This window comes from Filicampus tigris, chromosome 3, assembly GCF_054856515.1.
Source record: "Filicampus tigris isolate MCC_2025a chromosome 3, RoL_Ftig_1.0, whole genome shotgun sequence".
Lineage (NCBI taxonomy): Eukaryota > Metazoa > Chordata > Actinopteri > Syngnathiformes > Syngnathidae > Filicampus > Filicampus tigris.
In genome coordinates this window covers 28,712,062-28,732,600 of record NC_141219.1, presented here as the reverse complement: position 1 = coordinate 28,732,600, position 20,539 = coordinate 28,712,062, and the positions used below count along the sequence as shown (strand labels likewise).

General features: G+C 41.9%; 1 protein-coding gene across 8 annotated transcripts in view; it reads left to right on the top strand.

Moving 5' to 3' along the window:
- LOC147150535 (multiple epidermal growth factor-like domains protein 11) overlaps positions 1-20,539 on the top strand; it is a 143,608-nt gene that overhangs the window by 45,483 nt on the left and 77,586 nt on the right. For all 8 annotated transcript variants that reach the window (XM_086025415.1, XM_086025416.1, XM_086025417.1 and 5 more), the window contains exon 5: positions 12,780-12,872. In XM_086025415.1, the coding sequence (XP_085881541.1) occupies positions 12,780-12,872 (93 nt within the window). The remainder of the gene's footprint in view (positions 1-12,779; positions 12,873-20,539) is intronic.

Below are 20,539 nucleotides of genomic sequence, written 5' to 3'. Positions count from 1 at the left end.
AAAATGGCTAGATGGATAGATTGAATGAAATAAAACAGTATCCAAAGTACTGCCAATGATTTCCAAAACAAAATACTCTGTGAGTGTAGTTTGCCTGCCTCTTGTGAACAGAACAATGAGATGTGTACATACCCGTTATTCTTCTCACTGTGGCTTGCGCTTACCCGTTCACAACTGCCTTCTTCTGCTGCTTGTCAACCACCTCAATGTCCCGTTCAGTTGATTGGACATCGCTAGTTTGTCAGTCTGGATCTGGATATGCCACGGAATCTTAACTCGGTCTTTCTCATCCACCTTGGGGGGTATTTCCCCTTGTGATGCAGAGACTTCCAAGATGTATCTCAACACTACTGTATTCCAGCTTCTTGGTAATGGGCTTCTACTGCATGTATCCCGTACTTGTATGAATTTAAAGTGGGTGTCAACGCAAAATTTTGTTTTCAAGAATATGTTCTATGCAAGCCCACTAGTTGAAACAGGGCATTCTGATAAATATTGCGTTTGTGGAATAAGTGTTAATCCACTCATTTTTAGCCATTTTCGCGGGCGGCCATTTTGTCTTCTGTCGACTGAAAATTTCATCACAACTGCTCACAACGACGAATCACGGCTCAGATTCAGAAAATAGGTCAGTCGCTGTTGGTCGTTGTGAGCAGTTGTGATGTCATTTTCAGTCGACAGAAGTCAAAATAGCCGCCCCCAGAGATGGCTAAAAACAAGTGCATTTTGCTGCTTAATTTATATTCCCCAAACGCAAAATTAATCAGAATGCCATAGAGGTGGGCGATGGATATCGTTATCGATATCATCGTCAATCTTGCTTTCACGATGTGTAATTTTACATTATCGAGTGTTAATACTGCCTAAAAGCATAACGACTCAAGTCAGTCGACGGCCGCAAAGTATGAGGAAATGTTGAAAATCAGTGTGCATTGACGGCGGAGAAGGAGGAAGTGATAATCATTCGCCGAATCAAGCGGGCAGCACTCGATCACGTGACTCCACACTGCAGCGGAGCTGTTTCAAACAGAGTGTCGAGCGGGGATCCGATTCATAGCGAGGCGCGAGTGCATGTCGTCCGTAGTCTGTAAATGGTTTGGCGTTGACATGACTGACGTCGGTGGAAATAACATTGTTAGATGTGCCAAAACGGTCACCGTGAAGAGCAATTCTGTTGCACCACGAGCCATATGGATTACGAGGAAAACGTGTTTTGTTATGACGTTATGTTTGTCATGACGACGTCTTTTTTCTCTCTCGCTGGGTGACACTTCGTCACACGTCACACATCAAATACATTTTTTCTCATCCTGATTGCTCTAGTAGGTGGCACCAGTACCACCTACTGGTACACCAGTACTTACTGCAGCTCAAAATGTCACATCATTATGGAATAACAGCAGAGACATTTAAATGACATAAATATTCCCAAACATCAATGTAAGTGTATAGTCTACACATCATTTTTTTGTTCTTTATTGTTAAATAATGTCATCGAATATCATTATGTTTTGCTGAAGCTGTTTTTAGCAATTTAAAAGAGATGTTCACAAACGCTGTCTATCCACAATTGGTCTTTGATCTAAAATAAGTTTTGTAGAATATTGTCAAATTATCGTTAGCGAGTTTTTTGAAAATATATCGAGATTTTTTTTTTTTTTTCCCATATCACCCACCCCTAATGCCACTTATCAACTAGTGGGCCTGCTGGGAACATATTTTTGAAAATAATATGTTTGGGTTGACCTCTTCTTTAAGTGCTCTATTTATTTATTTATTTATTTATTTATTCATTTATACTGAAATGGACTTAGGGTGAAAGCCAGAGGTATTTCTGATTACAAGAATGGCTTGGATTTTGTTCTTACGAGTTCAGATGGCTTTTTAGGACTTGATTTGCTGATCCTGAGGTATTTGTAACTGTGCTGACCATCTGTTATGTGTCATAACAGTAGACTCTGGTGAGGTTGATCATTGAATCGATGTCTCGCTCATTGCTGGCATACAGCTTGCTATCATTCACATAAAGGAGGTTAATGATGATTGATTCATTTGGAGCTACAGTATCCGTCGTCACTCCTTTTGACGTTTTGGTTCAGGAGGTTCAGACCTTTCCAGTGTAGGGACACTTGAGATATGACACTGAACGCAACATGTGCAGGTGTATTTTAATTGCCCTTGAGAGTGTTCTGCTTATGTTGCACAGGTCTGAGCATCACATTATCCATGCGTGTGGCTTTCTTGAAGGCGATCTTAGCCACTTTGACGACTGACTGAGTTTCCACGTGGTGCAGAGGCACATTATTGGCTGGTAGTCAGATGATATTACTATACTCCCTTCCGGGGAATCCTTCATCTTCAGGACTGTCTCACCTTGCCTTAAAGTGGAAGTCAACCCAAACATATTTTTGTCCAGAATATGTTCTATGCAGGCCCACTATTTGAAACAAGGCATTCTAATAAATATTGCATTTGTTGAATAAGAGTTATTCCACCCGTTTTTAGCCCTCTCTGGGGGAGGCCATTTTGTCACTTCTTCCTGGGTATCTGTGATGTCATTCTCAGTCGACAGAAGTGGCAAAATGGGCGCCCCCCGTGATGGCTAAAAATGGGTGGATTTTGCTGCTTAACTCATATTCTACAAACACAATATTAATCAGAATGCAGCGTTTCAACTAGTGGGCCTGCATAGAAAATATTGGTTAAAAAATATGTTTGGGCTGACTTCCTCTTTAATCATTCTGGGTGGGTTCCATCCTGGTTAATTGGTGCTGTCAGACATCCATGGAGTGCAGCTCCTCATTCTTGATACTCCTTCGATGTTTGCCTTTGTGATGGTCACTTGCCCTTGTTCCGAGATATTGCTGTGGATTCTTTCTTGCCTCCGCCCCCCCAAGAGGTTTTTCTCAGCCCTGGGTGTGTTAGTTCCTGGCATATTGACCTGCCATTGAACGTATGCTTTGGGGGCTCCCTTTTCATGCCCAGTGCAAATCTGGTGTGAGGCGCATTTGGAATTTCGCTGCGCAGGGGCAGGCTAGACTAGGTTTTGGTATTTTTGCAGACCCATGCAAGCGAGTACCGTGCGACGCATTTAAAAAAAGTACAATTTGCGCCTTTGTGACCGTGAACACAGCCAATTAAAGCGGCTCCTCTCTTTCGCTTTAAACGCAGAGAATGCGAGTAATTTTTGCATCTCAGTTTGACTCTGGAACAAAGTATCCTAAATACAGTTCAATTGACCCTATCCAAGTTTGACCAGCGGATGAACGTGTATCAATTTTAGGTTTATTCCTCCACAGGTAGTGAATGTTCTGCACATATATACCCTCAATAAATATTAACTCAGTCATATTCATAATTCTGGCTTGTTGAAACTGCATTGAAACAGTCATTATCTTTTCACATGCACCCAACAGTTATCTGCAGTAATACTGCTTTTAGAGCTGACAGTGTCACATCAGCGTTATGTCAGTTAATTACTACTTAGGTTGACCACTCACATCTCTGTAGCCAACTGAAAGCAAATCTCAAGCGGGAATTGTCCGATTTCTGACACTTGAAAAATCAAAGGCTTTTTAAAAATTATTATTTTGTGATGATGATGATAATGATTACATATTCCCCTTATAATCAGATGGGATGATTAGAGCATTATCTTTCATGTGTTTCAAATCAAACATATTTATCCCATCCAATTTAACATAAAACCGAAAAATGACCAACTTAGAGTAACAAGCCATGCTGTTATTTTGCCTGCAGCCATTTGAGTCAGCGATAGCTTTTAAAAAAGATGACTAAATAAACTGATAACATTTTTTTCTCTCTCTTTGGAATCTTTTCCCCAAAGGTTTTAAAGCCAAGAGGGCTCAGTTAGCTGTGGTCAAAAGAGCCATTCATTTTTTACCTTTTCATTTCCTGTTAGTATTACAACTGCAAAGAACTAATAAGGTGTAACTGGAATTATTTTAATGGTAATCGATGGATGATTATTCTTTTTTCAAGAAAAATGAAGTCATAATTGAACTGTTGTTTTAATTGTTGTCTAATCACCTATCTTCATCTCATACTGATGTACCTTTCCCAAAAGAAATCAGTTATCCACCCTAGATGGTAAATTCTATAGCATAGTGCTGCTTTTTCATAAGTGAATGGGTTGCCCGAGGGGCAGCCAATGCTAAGGAGAAGCACATTGTGTGTCTTTATTCAGCATCAGCTTGCAAACAACCTAATTCGATTCTACTGGAGGACCTGGACAAATAACCCACAAGTCTATTGTGCAGCTTGCCTCTGTCATCCACCCGCTAACATGCACGCGCACCACTCCTGCTTTGAATGCGAGTCGTGGCCTTGTTATGTACAAAGCATGCCTTCTAGCTTTGCAAACATTAACAAATTAGGACAGGTTTTTTTTGTTGTGCCACATTCTCGACATGAGCAAATTGAAAGGGTCCCCTCTTTCATAGACAAAGAAAGCTGCTTGAGGCGCTAATCAAAATTGACGGGCTTTCATAGCGGTTTTGCACAATTGTTTTTGATTGACTTTGTATCAGACTTTTCTTGCTTAAGGTTTCATAAATTCATTCATTCTTTCATATACTATCAAGATACTACACTAAAATTGTTTTAATGCCCCTTGTACACAAAGCAAATCCTGAAGCCATTTATTATTATTTCCATCAATGCATACTCCACTTACTGTAAGTCAAGTTAGGTATATATTTTCCTTCTTTTAAAATATTTGCTTCAATCATCTACTTAAAAAATGTATCTGGATCCAGATGATTTTATTTTGTGCAACCTCCTAACGAAATAAGCAGTTGTTAGTTGAGTAAATTCAACTGTTATAAAATGCGCTGTATAAATAAAATTGTATTGTATTGTATTGTATTGTATCATTTTTTTTTTTTGTGTAGTCAAGAGTCTTACTGCAGCATTTTTGTATTAACTGCAGGATTTTAATGCTAGACATGGCAGGGAAGACCAGAAAGCAGCACATTATACTTATTCAAGGTGAGGTGTACCAAAGGCATGAACTATGGACACTGCATCACTCATGTATAGAATGGGATGTATCGTTATTGTGAAGATGAAAATACACACTTCTAGTAATTGCTGTGCAGTTGAAAGAGAGAGTTGAGTATAATATAGTCCAGATTTTTATGTTGGGGAACTTTGGGCAATGGCACTTATTTTTTTTCTGGCAAGACCAATTATCAGCATCTCTGTTTTCTCTGGGTCAATAACAGTGGCAGCAGGTCAATAGAGGGCGCTAGGGCACCGCCACTCCGCTCAGATGAGCCACTTTGACAAGACAAGGATTAAATAATGAAAATAAATACGGTCTTATCATAAAAATATTTCAGAATATATGTATAACTAGGACGGCGCAATGGTCGACCGGTTAGCACTTCAAGTGCAAGTGCAGAGGTCGTGGGTTTGAATGCGGCCCGGCCTTCCTGTGGGTTTTCTCCGGGTACTCCAGTTTCCTCCCACATTCCAAAAACATGCATGGTAGGTTGATTGGACGCTCTAAATTTAGTTTCTTTGTGCCCTGCGATTGGCTGGCAACCAGTTCAGGGTGTACGCCGCCTACCCTTGCCCGAAGACAGCTGGGATTGGCTCCAGCACACCCTCGTGAGGATAAGCGGTTTGGATAATGGATGTATATCTATTTTTAGATCTGCAGGATAAATAATCTACAGTTAACATTGAGTAAAATTGATTCACTCATCTCAGTTGCCTCACACTTTCCACACTTACTGGCGAGAATCCTCAAGCCTGTTGGTGGACAACAGCGATTAGTTGAAGAAGGAGTCCTCTCTTGACTTTTTAGTCCATGAGACTCTGGAGGCAGCTGATGGGTACCAGCTGGCCAAGCTCAATGCAGCTTTGGTGGTCACTGCGGCAAAAGTTCAGGCATACAAGGAGTTCAGTTAGGCCGTGGAGAATGACTTCGAGACAGCTTTGAGGAATTCTGGTTCACCTTCACTCTCCACTGTGTCGTGGGTATTGGGCGCTGGTGACCTGGCCGGGTCACGTTGTGAATTGGTGGGGAGAATACATCAAAATGCTCCTCAATTCCATAGACACGCCTTCTCATGAGGAAGATGAGTCTGGAGACTCTGATGCTGGCAGGGCTGGATGAGATCTGCCCGGAGTTCTTAAAGGCTCTGAATGTTGTGGGGCAGATCTGCTTAACATGCCTCTGCAACATTGTGTGGACATTGGAAACAGTGACTCTGGAATAGGAAGGACTGAAAGGGTGTGTTTCAACAGGGGGATCACACTTCCCAGCCTCCCTGGTAATGTCATTGATTAAGAGGTTCTGGAGGAGAGGGTCCATGGGTAAATTTAATCTCAGATTTTGGAAGAGCAGTGTGGCTTTTCATTCTGGCTGTGGAACAGCGGACCAGCTCTGCACCCTGAGCAGGGTCCTTGAGGGTGTATAGCAGTTTGCCCAACCAGTCTACATGTGCTTTGTATATTTAAAGAATGTGCTCGACCATGGGCTCTTGTGGAGAGAGTTTGGACTGTATTGCCAGGACTAAAAGTGAGATTTTTTTCCAGAGAGAGTTAGACTCCACCAAAGCTGCTCTTTGTCACTGATTTTGCTCATAATTTTTTATTGATAGACTTTCTGAAGGTGTTGAGGGGTTCTGGTTTAGTGACCTCAGTATTGCATCTCAGCCTTTTGCAGAGTAAGTGGTTCTTTGGCTTCATGCCACAATCTTCAACTCTCACTGAAGCGGTTTGCAACTGAGTGTGAAGTGGTTGGGATGGGAATTAGCACAGCTGGGCATTCTTCTCTGCTTTAGTCCATCTATGAGTTCCCGTTCATATTTCAGACCGACGCGGTTGGTCCGAGTCAGCCAAACGGCGTAGAGAATGGACTTAACCGCTACCACGTCACACGCAGGTGCCCCACTCCTGACACGCAGCCAAACCAATACAAAATAAAACAGTGTTGTATACCTTTCGGCCCCACAGATGCAATGACATGTGCCCCATTTGATTTTTGTATCACTGACCACCAGAGCTGTGCACTTGACCCTTTTTTGCCGGTCCGGCCGCGACCCCCCACCCTTATTCATAAAAATTATCACCCCCCCGCCCCGTTCCGCCCTGCGGCCCAAAAAGAAAAAGTGTCCGTGATTGACGTCGCCGCGGGAAGGATGCTAACGGCAGAGGCTTTTTAAGGATCATTAGCTGGCTAATTTACTAATCGAACCCGCTGTGTACACGCTTCAAAATGCGCCACTAGTACTTGACTACTTACCCAACTGCTTACTTCCATTGCGAGCCCCGGGGTTGTTTTTTTCGTATTGTATAATTATTTGGGTCCAACAGATGGCCAGAAGTCGCATTCAACAAGTTACTAATTTATTTTCCACACTTCCCTTCGTTCACGGCCTTCAAAATAAAAACATACCAGCAAACCACTATACACAGCAGGTTTGCTACGGCGTATTTCCGGAAGTAGGGAAGACGCCAGAAGAAGTGCATGAAATCCACCTTAATGTGGAAGCGTCATACTTGAGTGCTGCGCGCAGCTTAATATACTCCCGGGCACAAGTTGTTTTGAAACAGTTAAGTTCCAAGTCGGCGGGACGTTGCGTCAAAAAGACAGTGACAACAACGGATATCGTGCCTGCTACAACCATAAAGGGACCGAGATGACTACAATTCATTTAATTTTATTGCCAAACTAGTTTGCTTTGCAGCAGCAACGAGCTGCGTGCTGCATCCTCTTTCTCCTCCTCTCCGTGTGGGAAACTGTATGTCATCGCAATGTGACATAATGGACCGATCAGAGCAACAACAATTCCTGATGGGTGCGCGGCATTTGTCGCTCGCGCAGACGCGGGAGTAGAAAGAAGCCTAAAGAGAAGCCTTTGACTGAGTAGGCTAAGATGATATTTGGCAAACGCATGAGGGCCGATTAGTGGGTCGGACTAAAATCCACTTTGGGCCATGCTTAGTCCAGCCATTTAAAAAAATTTGTCAACCCCACCCCCTGCCCCAAAAATGGGCATCCGGCCCAGGGACGGACTGCCCAGCTCTGCCAATCACCATGCTGTGCGTGTGTGTGCCGGTTGTTTTTATTTGATATTTTTTCTTTATTTGGCGTCTGGGTGTGAGGTGAAAATTATGTTCTCAACGCCAATTGGCTCTCGCCGACGAGGAACGGACTGGGACCATGTGGGTTGGCTGGAAATACCACCCAGAAGTTATAGTTTCCTCCGCAGGGTGTCTCGACCCTCCCTTCCAGATCGGGTGAGAAGCTTGAGAGGCTCAGAGTACAGCCGCTGTTCTTCCACGTCTTCTACATTGAGGGGATCCAAATGAGGTGTGCTCAGCTGTCTGGTTATAATGTCTCTTGGGGACATTGTCCAGTCTCCTGTTTAGCCTGGTAATTCCCGGAAGAGGAGCAAGATGCGACAGGGGATAGGAAAATCCGGGCTGCTGCACCCACGACCCCACCCCAGGTAAGCGGAAGATGGATGGATGAGTGGGGGGACAGGTGGACGGAAGGACGCATACGTGTAATGAGATGTTGTTATTCTACTATTATTTTTGGCATGCATTTTTTAATAAATCATTTCATAGTTTACTCCAACTGCCAAAGAAAGAAACTAGTGTTGTTTTTTTAAACTTGAAACCCATTGTATCAGATTCTTTGACTCCAACTATCTACACTTTGACACCAAATTTGTCATTATCGCTATAACAGAAGCAAAGATATGGGTCTCTCAGGTAGAGTCGGCGGACATATTGTTAAAAATGTGTGTATTTACAAAGTACAATCCTCACTTGTGTCTTAGGACAAATTTAATTTTATGACCCCAAGGACACAAGAAATACTTTGAATTACTTTGGGATTATTAAATATAAACAATTCAATGGATTATTAACAATGCCAAAAACGTTTTTATTTGGCTTTTCACAGTCCGGCCATTCAATCCCAGGAATTTATTTATATATTTTTTTCCATTTTTTAATTTCAAACATTAGGGTAAAAGAGGGTCTGATGTCTGGCAGTTAATGACTTAAATACAAAAAAATCAATATGGTATATATTTTTACATATTCGTCTGGTCTTTTCTGTCCTATGGTTATTTAATATGCAGTTTAGGAATTCCAGAGGAAACCTGAGTACCCGCAATTCAAATACAAAGCACAAGAACTGTGAGGCAGATGTGCTCGCCACTTTTCACCGTGCTGCAGAAATGGATGCATGACCATTTGAAACAATGGCTGTTTTCGAACTGTCCCTGAAGGCAACACCTCACATTGATAAATACTAGTTAGATAGATAACTTCATCTCATGAGGAAAATGAGTTTTTATAGCTTCATAAAGTTTTTCGTACCTTTCCACATGACCAGTGTTTTTTTATGACAAGTCAAAGGTAAAAAAGAATATACTGTATATTTAAAAAACAAAACAATTGAAAAATAAGGTAAACGAAGGCACTAGAGTAAAGCAAAGGAAAGGACTCACTCACTACACTAGACAAGGATGAAAGAGAGACTGGACCAACTAAATACACACAGACTGATCAGTCAGTGAAGGAGACATGAGGAGCAGGGATGGTGCAGGGGTACCATGATAACAACACGATGTGAGTGAACAGACAGGTGCGAATGACACCTAAATGTAACCAAAATGTAATTATAGTCCGAAGAAAACAGTCCAAAACAAAAATGAAAAGCATGACAGTAATACAAACAATAATGCCATGTGAAAGCTTAAGGACACATAAGGTTCTGAACCAACACCGATCAGAAGCCAGAACTTGCTCAAGTGAGTTGTGAACAAATTCGGTGTGAGCATATCATTTAAGTACTGTTTGACGGCAAAATCTGCAGAATCACTTGCATGGATCATATTTTGCGCATGGACATATTTTATCAGTATTCAATTTTGCATATTTTTTTTCAGACTACCTTTATTTGTTATTGAGCAGGCACTTACTCAGACAGAGGAAACGAACGATAAGTAGCACATCCTATCTCTGTGACAGAGGAGCAAATATCTCCAAGCTGTCAGCCTGTCGTCTGCCTACACACGTCCTACCTGATGAATGATGCAGTATTCATAGTCTGCTGCACAAGTGATCCTCACAAAATGAGCTGCAAGGGTTGATAGAGAAGTTCATCCTGTCAAATTTGAGTTGTGCGTTTGATAATGAAGATGAGTCCTCTGATCTTTTCACTCCATTAAGTGTAAATGTGTGTGGTTTTAGCTACAAATGACACACATACTGTATATACAACCTTTTCTCCTTGTCTATTTTTAACCCATAGAAAGTAAACTATAATAGTAAACTATTTATACCAAAATATAAAGTAATTTCAGATATCTATAGTGTTTCAAATATTGTTCTATTATTAAATTAAAACGGGACACCCTGATATTGAAGCCTGATATTGAGCCTGATCATTTGAATCAGGTGTGTTGGAGGAGGGAAACATCTAAAGCATGCAGGATGGCGTCCCCCAAGGACTGGATATGGACACCACTTATTTACAGACTTAGAAGCCTGCTAAAAAAAATAAATAAATGCAAATCCATCCCTCCATCCAGCGGTTGACAAAGGTGAACAAGATAATGATCAAAACAAGCCCACTTCATTAACTGTAATCCTGCTTTCTCATGTAAAACCAACACAGTGCCTTTTTTGAATCAGCATTAATTAGCACTGCATCAATCATCGTAGAATCGTCACAAGATCCAAAAATTAAACAGGCCAGCATGGTGGTTAGTGGTTAACACGTCTGCTTCAAAGTCCATAAAGACTGGATTGGAATCTTGTGTGGATTTTTTACGTGTTTCTGCTTGCGTGGGTATTTTGGCTGTCTCCTTAAAAACATTCATCCATCCATTCCTCCGCTTATCCAGGGTTTAATCACAGGGACAGCAACCTAAACGAAGAAGCTCAGACTTTCCTCTCCTTAGCCACTTTGTCCAGCTCTTCCAGGGGGATCCCGCTGTGTTTCCAGGCCATCTGAGAGACATCGTCTCTCCAGCATGTCCTGGGTCGTCCCCGGGGCTTGCCCACAACAGCTCACTATGGAAGTGTCCAGATGCCCGAGCTCCCTCATCTAGCTCCTCTCGATGCAGAGGAGCAACAGCTGTAATCTGGGCCCCTCCCATATGACCCAGTTTCTCACTATATTCGTAAGAGAGAGCCCCGACTACGTGCGAAGGAAACTTATTTCGGCCACTTGTATCTGGGATCTTGTTCTTTCGGTCACAACCTACAGCTCGTGACCATAGGTGAGGGTAGGAACGAATTGACCAGTAAATTGAGAACTCTGCCTTCAAAACCAACTCCACCACAACAGACCGATTCAGAGTCCGCATCACTGCAGACGGTGCGCTGATCCGCCTATTGATCTCCTGCCCAATTCTTCCCTCACTCTTGAACAAGACCCCAAGATACTTGAACTCCTCTACTTGGGGTAGGAGCTCATCCCCGACCTGGAGAGGACTCCAGACTGAGGACCATGGTCTCCGATTTGGAGGTGTTGATTCTCACTCCAACCGTTTCACACTCAGTTGCGAGCCGCTCTAGCGAGAGCTGGAGGTCGCTTCTTGATGAAGCTAACAGAACCACATCACCTGCAAAGAGCAGGGATATAATACTACTGGGGTCACCAAACCCGACACCCTCAACACGTCGGCTCCGCCTAGTAATCCTGTCCATAAATGTTATGAACACAATCGGTGACAAAGGGCAACCTTGTCCAACCCTCACTGAAAATTAATCTGACTTACTGTTGACAATGTGGACCAAACTCAGACATAAGTGGTACAGGGACCAAATAGCCCATATCAGGGGTTCGGTACTCCATATTCCCGAAGCATGCCCCGGTCACGGGACACGGGAGAATACCTTAAAAGAATACAATGCGTAACAAAAACGGCTGAAGAACATTAATTAAGAGAAATTTCAGATAAATAGCTGTGAGACAAGACCCGGAGGTCATCTTGTTGAAAGTTTCTAAGTTGGACTTAGAAAGATTCAGAGCACCGGACTTCCAGTGATGACCATTTAGCCGAGTGTGGCCGTTTAAATCACCTCATTTTCGGATAGTCGGTAACGGAAGTACCCATAGAGGTGGACTTGGGGGTAAAAGTAAATCACTCTATTCCTTACAGATGAAAATTTAATATACTGTATAACTACCTAAGAACAATTTAGATTTCAAAAAGGAAAGGAAATAATGTTAATGGGCTCATACTAATGTTTCAAGTAGTTGTGAGTTGTAGAAGACTGGGATTTATTATAATTTCTAAAAGTCTATAGCATTAACTTACCTTCGTCAATTTGCAAAACACAGTATATCTGCTCACTGGAACGTCACCGTCTGCAATATGTTCTCCTCTGCCCGTGCGTGAGTTTTGAAACTCAGAGAAAACTCTTGGAGCAACATGTAGCATTCATTGATGATTAGCTGTTTCCCACTTCACGTGCATGAAGTGCAGTCATCAGAGCCAAAATTACCCAGTTTTTAATTGATCGCTTATCGTCATTGTATTAATAAAAATGGTTGATACCGATAAGCACCAAAATGCCAAATATCAGCCCCGATAATTGGCCCGGCCGATCATCGTCTATCACTAGTGCACTGTATACGGTATATATTCACATCAAATTTTAACGGTGGTGTTAAAGGAGAACAGCAGGGTTTTAATTAGCTTCCAGAGTGTAATGTGTATGATAAGTGATAGTTATATGATGACATTGTTGTTTTTGTTCTGTTTTAATTTCAGCCTTGTGTACTGAGGAGTGTGCCCACGGTCGGTGTATCTCTCCTGACACCTGCCAATGTGAGCCCGGCTGGGGAGGTCTGGACTGCTCCAGCGGTGAGTTCAACTTTACAGTAGTTGTTTGCTCCCTGAGTCTTCTGCATTGTGTGCCATTCACTGCAACACTGCATGAGGTCCCGAAAAACTGTATCAGGGCAATGAAGTTTGTGTTGGATACGTTACGTGGAGCTTTGTGTCGTTTAAAAAAAAAAAAAAAAAAAAAAGTTATCGGAATGCGAGTGGCGTGATCATTTTGTACACAATGACTCTCTACTTAACTAACACACATTAAATTCCAAGGTAAAAAAAAAAAAAAAGATTGGAAGCCTTCAAAGAAATAACCAGCAAAACTTGACAGCATCGTAGAACTCATCAACTTCATGTGGCGACAACAAATAGCAAAGCAAGTGCAAATAGATTCTCAGACAGTTTTAGAAAAGAAAATGAATTATTCTGAGAAATTACATACCATGGTTTTGAGCAAAGCGTGTTTTGGATCGGGAGCAAATAAACACATTTAATTTGAAAAGCAGATATTTTTATTGGCTTAAAGATTTGCTTTGTCAGTTTTTTGACAGTAGCTGAAAAGTAAAAAGTGCATTTTAGAAATGATAATCATTCTGCTGTATTTCATTGGATGATCAGTTTTATTTTTTACAGGACTCTGCAAACTCTCTCACAGCCTACACTGCAACCTATTTGTGTATGGCCGTATTGACACATCATCAGTCACACAGCCACCACATTGTTTACCTTGCTTTATTGCTGCATTGGGGTTAAGGGACCGAGGCATGCCTAGAACGAGGGTTAGGTAAATTTGCCACCTCCTACAGGCTGAGCAAAGGAAAAAGCTGAAGTATCGACTGTCAGTTTGAAGATAAGAAGGAATCAGACTGAAAAGCAATTCAAAGAAAGCTCGAGGGATACAAATTTTGTTTCCTGACTTGTGTTGAATAAACACATAGTAGAAGGTCAGATAAAGGCTTGTTTTCTGTTTTTCACTTTCCAATTTTTAAACGAGAAACGTGAGATGGCTCGTTCCCGTTCAATGGAGACAGAAACACTGACTCCTCACGGACGAAGGAGGGACGACCTTTCAACACATGGGAATATCAAAAACCTGTGTGTGTGTGTGTAGCGATTGTCTAAAAAATAAATGCGTGTGCCTGCTGAACCACCAACGCACATTTAACAATTCACATGCAGAATTGAATATTTACTAAGATAAGACATGATAAATGCTCACACAACATTAACAAACACGCGTGTAAATCGCGCATAAGTTTGGGAATCTCCAAAAAACTTGAAGATCACGGACATACCTGTATTTCTGGATCTCAAAAACACATGACAATCCCGAATATAATTGAGTGACTAATTTTGAGACAAATTTCTCCCCGCAACAAAGTACGTTTTTTGCAATGGTGGATTTTCATCTTCATTCTTGTGTTTTTATTATCTGATCTATTTTTTTCCGTCACTATTGATCTTACATCCCTAATAGAAAATAATACAACACATGACCATTCTGCAATTACAATGAAGTACAAATTAATTGTAATTAGTGGAGAGTGGGAGAGCCCTGCATTTGTTCTATTCAACAAGTTGGTACCATCTTGGGGTCATCGTTTTTTCCTTAAAAACTCCTATGTTTTAATGCTGCCACAATGCCTGCGGTGGAATTGCTCCAAACAGTTATAGATGAGTAGGAATTCATGTGAAGGCCTGGTGACTGAAAACAAAGAAATGGACAAAAAATGCTTGCGATAAGACCTACACTTTGTGCTTTTCACTCTGTGTATTATAAACTAGGGATGGCTTCATACCATTTTTTTTTTAAATTATACCAATACTATACCAATACTACAGCCTCGAGGATCGGCCGATACCGATCCTATACCAGTCTGATCCTTTTTGTTACTCTAAAAGTTATTAATATGTGGATGTCATGTGCTTGATATTGACACCTAAAAACACCACAGTCATTGCTGACTGCTCACGTGACAAAAACACAGGCACACGGCAACCATGGCTACAACTCGTCTGTGTCATGGCATGTTGCGCAAAGTGAAGTTGAGCATATATAATATAGTTTGGGCCTATGGATTGGATGGAACTGGTTCTAATTAAAACAATACGATACCGATCCAGTCCACCCCTAATTATTACCTTTATATTTTTATGTATACTGTATATACACTGTTTTTTTTCAGATGATATTGCATAATAGCAGTCGCCATAGATAAATGGAAAAATATACAGATATTCCATGTGATTGGAATCGGTATCGGCAGATCTCACTCATGCATGATCGGTATTGCTGTCATAACATTGGATTGGAACATCCCGAATAAAAACCCTTACAACATGTACACATTTGGAGTAGCAGGCCTACATTTGTAGCGCAGAGTATGGTGGAATGATTTGTCTCTTAAAGTATGTATGCAAAAAGCAAAAAGCTTGTGAATTTTTAATCGAAATCATGCATGTGCAGTAGTATTCCATTTTTTTGTGTTACACCAGTAAGAAGCCTGCCAAAAGGAAAAGAAGAAGATTTGAACCTAATCACAGTGCTTGGCCATAGAGTTACGGCTATCTGGTTACGGCTATTCACACCTGCACTGTTTGCCCCACTTTAAATGGACCAGGGTTCGTTTCCCACACTGGTCCGGAACTTTCATGCAGGTGTGAATACACACAGACAAATCCTGGTGTGGATCGAGCAACTGGACTGAGACTCACTTATTGGGGTGGTCTCAGTCCACTTGCAAAGGGACATGGTGCGGTTCGCTTCAGGTGTGAATACAAACCAGGGTCGATTGAACCAACTACAGGATGCATGCACCTTTTTGGGCTTAACAAGCCACCGTAGTCAGGCTTCCTGGGAAATATTTCAGTTCATACCTGCTCACATATGCTAGTTTTGCTGTGAATTTGTGCTGGTGTTGCTGTTTTTTTTTGACGTTTGTTTTATTTTGTATGGTTTCCATTACATTCAACAAAAACTGTGTTAAAACATCCTGCGTTGAACTTCATATTTTTATTATGCTCTGATTTCTTTCCCCTCCCATTTTGAAAGTAAACCTGGTTGGCAAACCTCCTTAACGTTTTTTTCCCTCGATCTCGTGAGATGCACGTAGCTGGTAACTCCCTCGCCAAATGTCCTCCGTTCAGTCGCAGCGTTCAGACAAGCCCTTTATGAGACACGCAACAGCGTGACCATATTTGAAAGTGCTGACATAGTGGCCGACCAGGAAGTCAAAAGTGAGGCATTTCCCACTAGTTTACAAAATGTATCTATCATTGTTACAAAAGAAAGGCCAGTCTTTGCTCATTTTAAAAGGGCAAATCAAGAGCAGGCAAGATGTATCTTTAAGTGTTAATTCAATAAATGCACTTTATTTATCAAGGCTTCCACTATTGTCCTCGTGCCGTGACAATAAGTCTGCCAAAATAGCAGTAAATTGTTGCCAGCTCCTCTCCTATTGAAAACGTTTTCTGAAGTGATCGTTCTGGCTGGAGGCGGGCACACAATTAGCTTTTAATTTTGAATGTAGGAAAACCCCTGCTTAAAGCCTTTTGACTCCAACTACTGAAAGGGTCAGATTGCAACATGCTTTTTGTCCATTTGCCTTTTTGTAAGCCAAATGTAATCACTGGTAATTACTAGTGTTGTTCCGATACCCATACTGGTAGCGGGTGGTTTCCTGATACCGCATTAAAAACGCTGGTATTACGGGTGTTACTAACATATAAAACGCTGGTGCCGGTTATCGATAATGGTATCACTATTTGAACGCAGTGCGCATATTTGAGAGCCGCATGCGGAAGGAAAATACGGAGAAGCCTTATCCAGTATTAGCGTTATTGGTCATCGGTCTATTTATGTCTGGTTTGATGAAAAAGGTCGCTATAAAGACAGACATTGCCACATTGGAGGCAGTTGCTTGGGGGGACTTTGATGCTATCAAGAGCCTGCAATTTGGGGGCATGTCAGCTGGATCTTTGTCTCATAGCAAAGTATGTTGCTTTTGTTTGACACAGTACATCAATCACTAGTTTAATGGTGTAAAACGTCTTTCATGAAATGGTTTGTGTCCAGATAAACTCGTCTTTATGACCCGTGGAAGCTTTTTGAGCTCGCCCTAGCTTGCTAACTGCTAACAAAGAGACGACTTTGTTTACAACACATCGCTCAGCAAAATGTTCTCTAATGTTCAATCAACGTATATGAAATTTGTATACCTATATAATTAAGAGATTAATGTTGAACAGCAGTGAAAACTAAATCTTGAATGAAAAGTAAAAAGAAAACAACAACTGACATACAGAGCTGGGCACTTGACTCTTTTTTTGCCGGTCCGGCCGCGACCCCCCGCCCTTATTCATAAAAATGATCACCCCCGCCCCATTCAAAAGCTTGTGAGGCAGGGGCACTGATGAGATCCAGTGCCACAGGGGCAAATTTTGGTTAGACAGCCTCTCTTGCTCTCCAGAACTGCAATGGTGTCTCATTAATGACAGCCTGTTTGGCATCATTGGCATACTTCTTCATCTCGGTCAATAGACTGTTAACGTCAGGCTGTCTTGTTGATGACATGTTGACCTCCATACGAGCAGCAAGAAAGCGGTATTTCTGAAGAGCCATAAGAGTGGAGCTTGCTGGATGATGAGTGGCCCTTTCAGTAGTAACATCCTCCTTGTAGGGGTTATACAAAGTTGCCAGGTTCTGCACAAAAGACTCTGCTGCCCTCCTCAGTGACACTGTGTCATCTGTTAGAAGAATCAGCGAAACACTCGGATCCATCAGGCAGGCCGCTGCTGGTGTAGCATCAAACTGTGGGAAATCAGGGCTAAGAATGGCGGCAAAGCGTTTTCGCAAGGACTTTAGCAATACTTGAGCTAAGGGCAAGTGTGGGCAAGGCATGGCATTCTCTGGAACTTGTTGCTCTCCCCATCATCTGACAAGTAAAGTTCTTTAAAAAAGCAGAAAAAAACAAAAAACAAACAATTCATTAATTTCAGCATCAAATGCAAAACACATCACCCTACTTTTTAATGAAAAAAATTAATGGATGAGTTAAAAATAACTGTACTTAATTTTAGAGCAGGGATCTAGCAGTGAACTTTTTCTTTCTTTTTCTTAATTTCATACGTTGTGAGATCAATAAACATGTTCCCGCTGTTTGACACATGTGATGTGTTATCATAATCATTTGATATGTTTTGTTTGTATAAAATTATACCGAACTACAATTATGATGATGTAAAGTATCAACATGATTTGGGTTGAAAATGTTTCAGTAGGCTCATATAAACCAACAGAAAGCTGGTAGCAGTCTCACAAACAAATGTATATCACTATAACCATACTCACCAAGGTCTCCACTCTCCTCATCCTCCACGTCTTATTCCTCCTTATGCAAAGTACATCCTGTCCATGTCCATTATCTCTTGGTTGGGCCTGTGAGCCATCTCCTGAATCCCCACTTTGCTCTTGCTTTCTATCCTTGAGCAGTCGGACAGCCCTGATAATGTTAGAGCCATTGTCTGTCGCAATGAGCAGTATTGTGTCTTCTCTCATACCCCATGCATCCAATGTACTATCGATGCAGTGAGCGATTGACTCCCCAGTGATTGGGTGTTCCAGTTTGTTTAGGTTAAGCAAAGCTTGATGAACCTGGCCTCCGGGCGGATGATAAAAACACGCTGACACACCCATAAAAGATGCTGTTAATCCTCTCTTGCTCCAACCATTCACACAAAGGGTCAATTTCCTCGCCTCCTTTTATGATCTCTTTAAGTTTTTCCTTTGCCTTATCCATCTTAGCCCCCATCAGGTTATTTGCTCTAGCAGCACTGGGTGCTTTCAATTTTGGTTCCAGTGTAGTGCTGAACTTTTTGAACGCTATCGAGTCACACAATCTTGTAGACATTCCACTTTCAATAAACATGCTAACCAGTGCGTCCTCCCGCTTATGGTATTCCTGCGTGTTTATTGACCAGTAGCTTGGTTGCCGGTGGAATAAATCCATTACAGTCACAGCGGTCACTGTCACTCTTTGCCTGGCTGGGATATGCTTTCGCTATCAGGGGATGGTTGCAGGGACGCTAGTTTGTCCAGGTATTCTCTGTGGACATTCTTGTGATACTCCTAAGATGTACTTTTAGATTTGTGGGGTTTTTCCCCTTGAGCGATATGCCGCACATGAGACCCATCTCCGTAACAATGCATTTGCTTTTGTCCGAGACACAATCATAATCAAAATAATCACAAATGGGACTTTGCCGCTTTCTCCCAACTTTCGCCATGTTGTTTTATACCCATCAGACCTAATTGTAAACGTGTTACGTCACTTCAGACGTCGAGGTGCCGTACGACTGTACAACTGTCGTAAAACCGGCAGCGCCGTGTTTTACATTTTAAATTATCACAAAATCTTACAAAGACGAAAACTAATGATATTTTCGCTACGATTATCGTTCGTTTTAGTTAGTCTTGTGAGCAGACAATGCCATTTTAGTTGGTTATCGTTTTTCAAAAAATATTTTCGTTTTATTATATTTTGTAAACGAAAATGTTTTTTTAATTTTAGTTTTCGTTATTTCATTCGTTTTCGTTTAGGATGATAACCTTGCTGTGGACACGCTTCAAAATGCACCACTAGTACTTTACTACTTACCCAACTCCGTGTGCTTACTTCCATTGCGATCCCCGGGGTTGGTTTTGTCGTATTGTATACCAGTAATTATTTGGCTCCAACAGACGGCCAGAAGTTGCATTCAACAAGTTATTTATTTTCCACACTTCCCTTCGTTCACGGCCTTCCAAATAAATGTATACCAGCAAACCACTATACACAGCAGGTGTGCTACGCTGCATTTCCGAAAGTAGGAAAGACGCCAGAAGAAGTGCATGAACTCCACCTTGATGTGGCAGCGTCATACTTGAGTGCTGCGGGCACAAGTTGTTTTGAAACCGTTAAGGTCCAAGTCGGGGGGTGTCGCTTCAAAAAGACAGCGACAACAATGGATATCGTACCTGCTACAACCATACAGGGACCGAGATGACTAGCCTATGCATTTAATTTTATTGCCAAACTAGTTTGCTTTTGCAGCAGCAACGAGCTGCGTGCTGCATCCTCTCTCTCCTCCTCTTCGTGTGGGAAACTGTATGTCATCGCAACATGTGACATAATGGACCGATCAGCAACAATTCCTGATGGGTGCGTAGCATGTGTTGCAGACCTGTCGCCAACAGCACAATGCGTCGGTCACGTGAATCAATGCGGCAGTTGTCGCTCTCGCTGACGCGGGAGTAGAAAGAAGCCTAAAAGGAAGCCTTTCACTGAGTAGGCTGAGATGAAATTTGGCCGCCTCGCGACCACGTCAAACGCATGAGGGCCGATTAGTGGGCCGGACTAAAATCCACTTCCGGCCATGCTTAGTCCAGCCATTTTTTAAATTTGTCAGCCCCCACCCCCACCCCAAAAATGGGCATCCGGCCGGCCCAGGGACGGACTTGCCCAGCTCGGAAAACACATAACTGACTTCTGTTATCTTACTCACTCGACTGCCTGCCCCTCTGGCAGCATACAAATGTGATGTCATGCATTGTGGGGTCGGTTAGAATCACTGAATATATTTTATAAGTACAAATGCTGCACCTTGCTTTATTACAAATGTACATTCATGTGAATACAGTATGTATCCCATGTCTCACT